General features: G+C 62.1%; 1 protein-coding gene across 1 annotated transcript in view; it reads right to left on the reverse strand.

The window, feature by feature from the left end:
* Positions 1–1,976: 1,976 nt before the first annotated feature.
* The window catches only part of LOC104461144 (testis-expressed sequence 264 protein-like), a gene marked incomplete at its 5' end in the record, with an annotated part of 7,525 nt that continues 6,696 nt past the window's right edge, over positions 1,977–2,805 (reverse strand). Inside the window, one exon of the mRNA XM_010072622.1 lies at positions 1,977–2,293. Coding sequence (XP_010070924.1) covers positions 1,977–2,293 — 317 coding nt within the window. The remainder of the gene's footprint in view (positions 2,294–2,805) is intronic.

The following is a 2,805-nucleotide window of genomic DNA, read 5'->3' on the forward strand; positions in this document are numbered from 1 at the left end:
CCCTCTGTTCCCCCCCGGGCAGCCACTGCACTCGCAGGCTGTGGTTAGGGCACTGCAGCAAGAGTCAGACCCGCCCTGTTCCCCCCACCCCCAGTCCTGATTCGGGGAGGGGATAACCCAGGACCTCTACTGTAAGGTCGCCCCTGGTGACCCACAGCACCAGCACCTCAACCCCTTCCTGTCTCCTTCCCAGACTGTCAGGCTGTACGGAGCACTGGGGACAGAAGGGTGCCTGGCTGGGGGACCTCGGCACTGCCAGCTGGGGGACAGAGAACAGGGGAGGGCTGGAGACGTGCTGTGCAGTGCCAAAGGATGCTGGCACTGCCAAGGTCCCACTCCCCCACCAGCAGACAAGACTTGGCGTGAGCCTTGCGCACGCCCGGCACCGGCTGCATCCTCCCGGTTCTGCCTCAGCACTGCTGACAGCAGGACGACGGCAGAGCCTCCCCAGCCCCATCTTCGGTGGGGTTAGGGGACAAGCAGTGTTAGGATCTGCTGCCTGGCTCCAGCCCCCGGGGAGCCTCAGCCAGGCATAAATATTTCAGGGGGCTCGGCCGTTTTGTAATAACCGCCAACAAAGATAAACACCGGGAAAAGCAATATTTTTCCATGTGGGCTGGAGGAGTTTAATATTTTATCGCTCAGAGCACAAAATATTTATGAACAATCTCATGTCAATCACTGGCTGAGGACTAATCATGACCTTTCCAAGCCAGGGAGGACACATCCCCACCACAGAGTGACAGCCAGGCCTCCCCTGTCCCTTGTCCCCCCACTCCAAGCCCTGGCTTTGGGGTACCACTTCCAACTGCTGAGGAACAATCCCTGGGCTGCTGGAGCCATGGGGAACATGGGGGCACTGGGGCAGGACAGGGGCTGAGCTCTGCCAGCCTGACATTGCCCCGGTGCACCATGGCGGTGATGTCCAGCCTGCTCCCTCATTCCCAGCTGGTGACAGGGAACTGGGACCAGCACGGGCAGCCCTCCCTGCCTGCACTCCACAGCTGCGGGACCAGGCAGGGGGGACGCTGTGGCAGTGGCACTGCGCATGCAGGTTGGTGTCCCCCTTGCCAGACCTGGCACAGCCCACCAGCAGGCCAGGGACCAGTAAATGATTTTACTTTCAGCAGGTTCCCAAGATGGGGGCGGATGCCACCTACCTCCAACCCAGCCCAGCTTAGCTCAGCACAGCAGCCGAGACCCTTCCCTGCTCCCCCGGCAGCTTGCAGAAGCCCGGGCTGGTCCCCGGGGCTGTGCTGGGCTACCTGGGCAGAGAGCGAGCCTGGTAGCGGAGATGCAGAGCCCTCAGGGAGCTCCCTGGCTCGGCTGGGGGGCACGGCGGGCACCCCACTAGCAGCCTCCCACCCGCAGCCCCCTCCCCACCTCAGAGCAGGATGGCGCGATCAGCCAAGAGGCAGTCAGCAATGTCACCGGCCACCGGCGACGAAAAGCATCCACTTTATTACAGACCCCAAAAGCGCCTGCCGCAGTGCCAGGAGGAGCAGGTGTTTACATGGGATGTTTCAATTTTTCAGCAAGGGGAAGAGAAGAGGGGAACAAACCCAACCAACCCTACTCACGACTCTTTGGTGCTGGAAAACACACGGTGGTGCGGCAGAAGCTGTGGGTGAGAGGGGCACCTGCAGGGACAAGAGGGGACACCTCTGCCATCCACCACCGTCCGCACCCTGAGATGCCTGGGGGGAATTTGTGACGCATCTAGAGACACACAAATGGTAAACGCATTTCGCTGCACCCCCCTGCCGGCACTGACCCTGCGCTGCCGAGCGCTGCAGGAGACCCCCCGCCTCCTGGTGTCCCCAAAACGGTCAAACACCCTTTCTGCAAAGAGGGAGAGCAGGTCCCGGGGGAATCCACAACCTAAATCTCTTGGCTGGACAGGAAGGAGGTGGGAAAGGCGACCGGTTCCCAGTAGCTCAGACCCCGGTGGGAGGCAACGCAGCCTGGTCCCCGCCTCACTCTTCTCCTCTCTCGGCAGCGATGGGCTCCTTGGTCCACTTGTCTGCGACCTCCTGGTTGCCTGCATAGCCCGTGTCAGGCAGCAGCAGGCCCTGGGCTCCATCCCCATCCCCAGTGACCTCCAGGTCCAGCTCCTCAAAGGAGGAGCCGCTGGCTCCTGACTCGCTGTAGCTATGCTCACTGCGGTTGTCCCCCTCCTCCCGGCCACGGCTGGCAGGGAAGGGCAGCAGGATGGAGGTGGCCACCGAGGTGTCCCTGCTGTCGGTAGTGGCCTCGATGCTGATGGAGCTTGTCTCGCTCATGGTGTCGGCCCCTGGAACGGAGAGAGAAGTGGAGGGAGTGAATGCTGTGGGAAGGAGGCAATGGGGATGGGCTGTTGCAGTCTTCAAAGCCACCAGAAACCTCAGAGACGTCAGGTCACAGTGGAGACAAGTTCCTGCATCTTGTCACCTCCTGTGTCTCTGAGCAGTGACCAGACCAAGACATGCACGAGCTGGACTCATGCACCTCCCTGAAATCAGGGCACCCTCCAGCCGGCACAAACAACCCCAGTGTCCCAGCCGTGCCCTGACCTCCCGCCGGGCCCTGGCCCCACTGCTGCTCTCTGGGCACACATCAAGGACCTGGTACGCCCTTCCTCAGGGAGAACGCCTGGCCTGGGAGCAAGGTGAGGAGCAGGACGCAGTGCTGCGAGGGTGACAGAGAGCTGCAGCACTGCTCGAGCACCCCAGGGCATGGTGGCACATGGGCAGGTCCTCCGATATGCGGCTGTCAGAGGTGGGTGTGTGTCCAGCCTCAAGCCAGGGCATCCCAACGCTGCCTTCA

The sequence above is a fragment of the Pterocles gutturalis genome, unplaced genomic scaffold, assembly GCF_000699245.1.
Source record: "Pterocles gutturalis isolate BGI_N339 unplaced genomic scaffold, ASM69924v1 scaffold20367, whole genome shotgun sequence".
Classification (NCBI taxonomy): Eukaryota; Metazoa; Chordata; class Aves; order Pterocliformes; family Pteroclidae; genus Pterocles; species Pterocles gutturalis.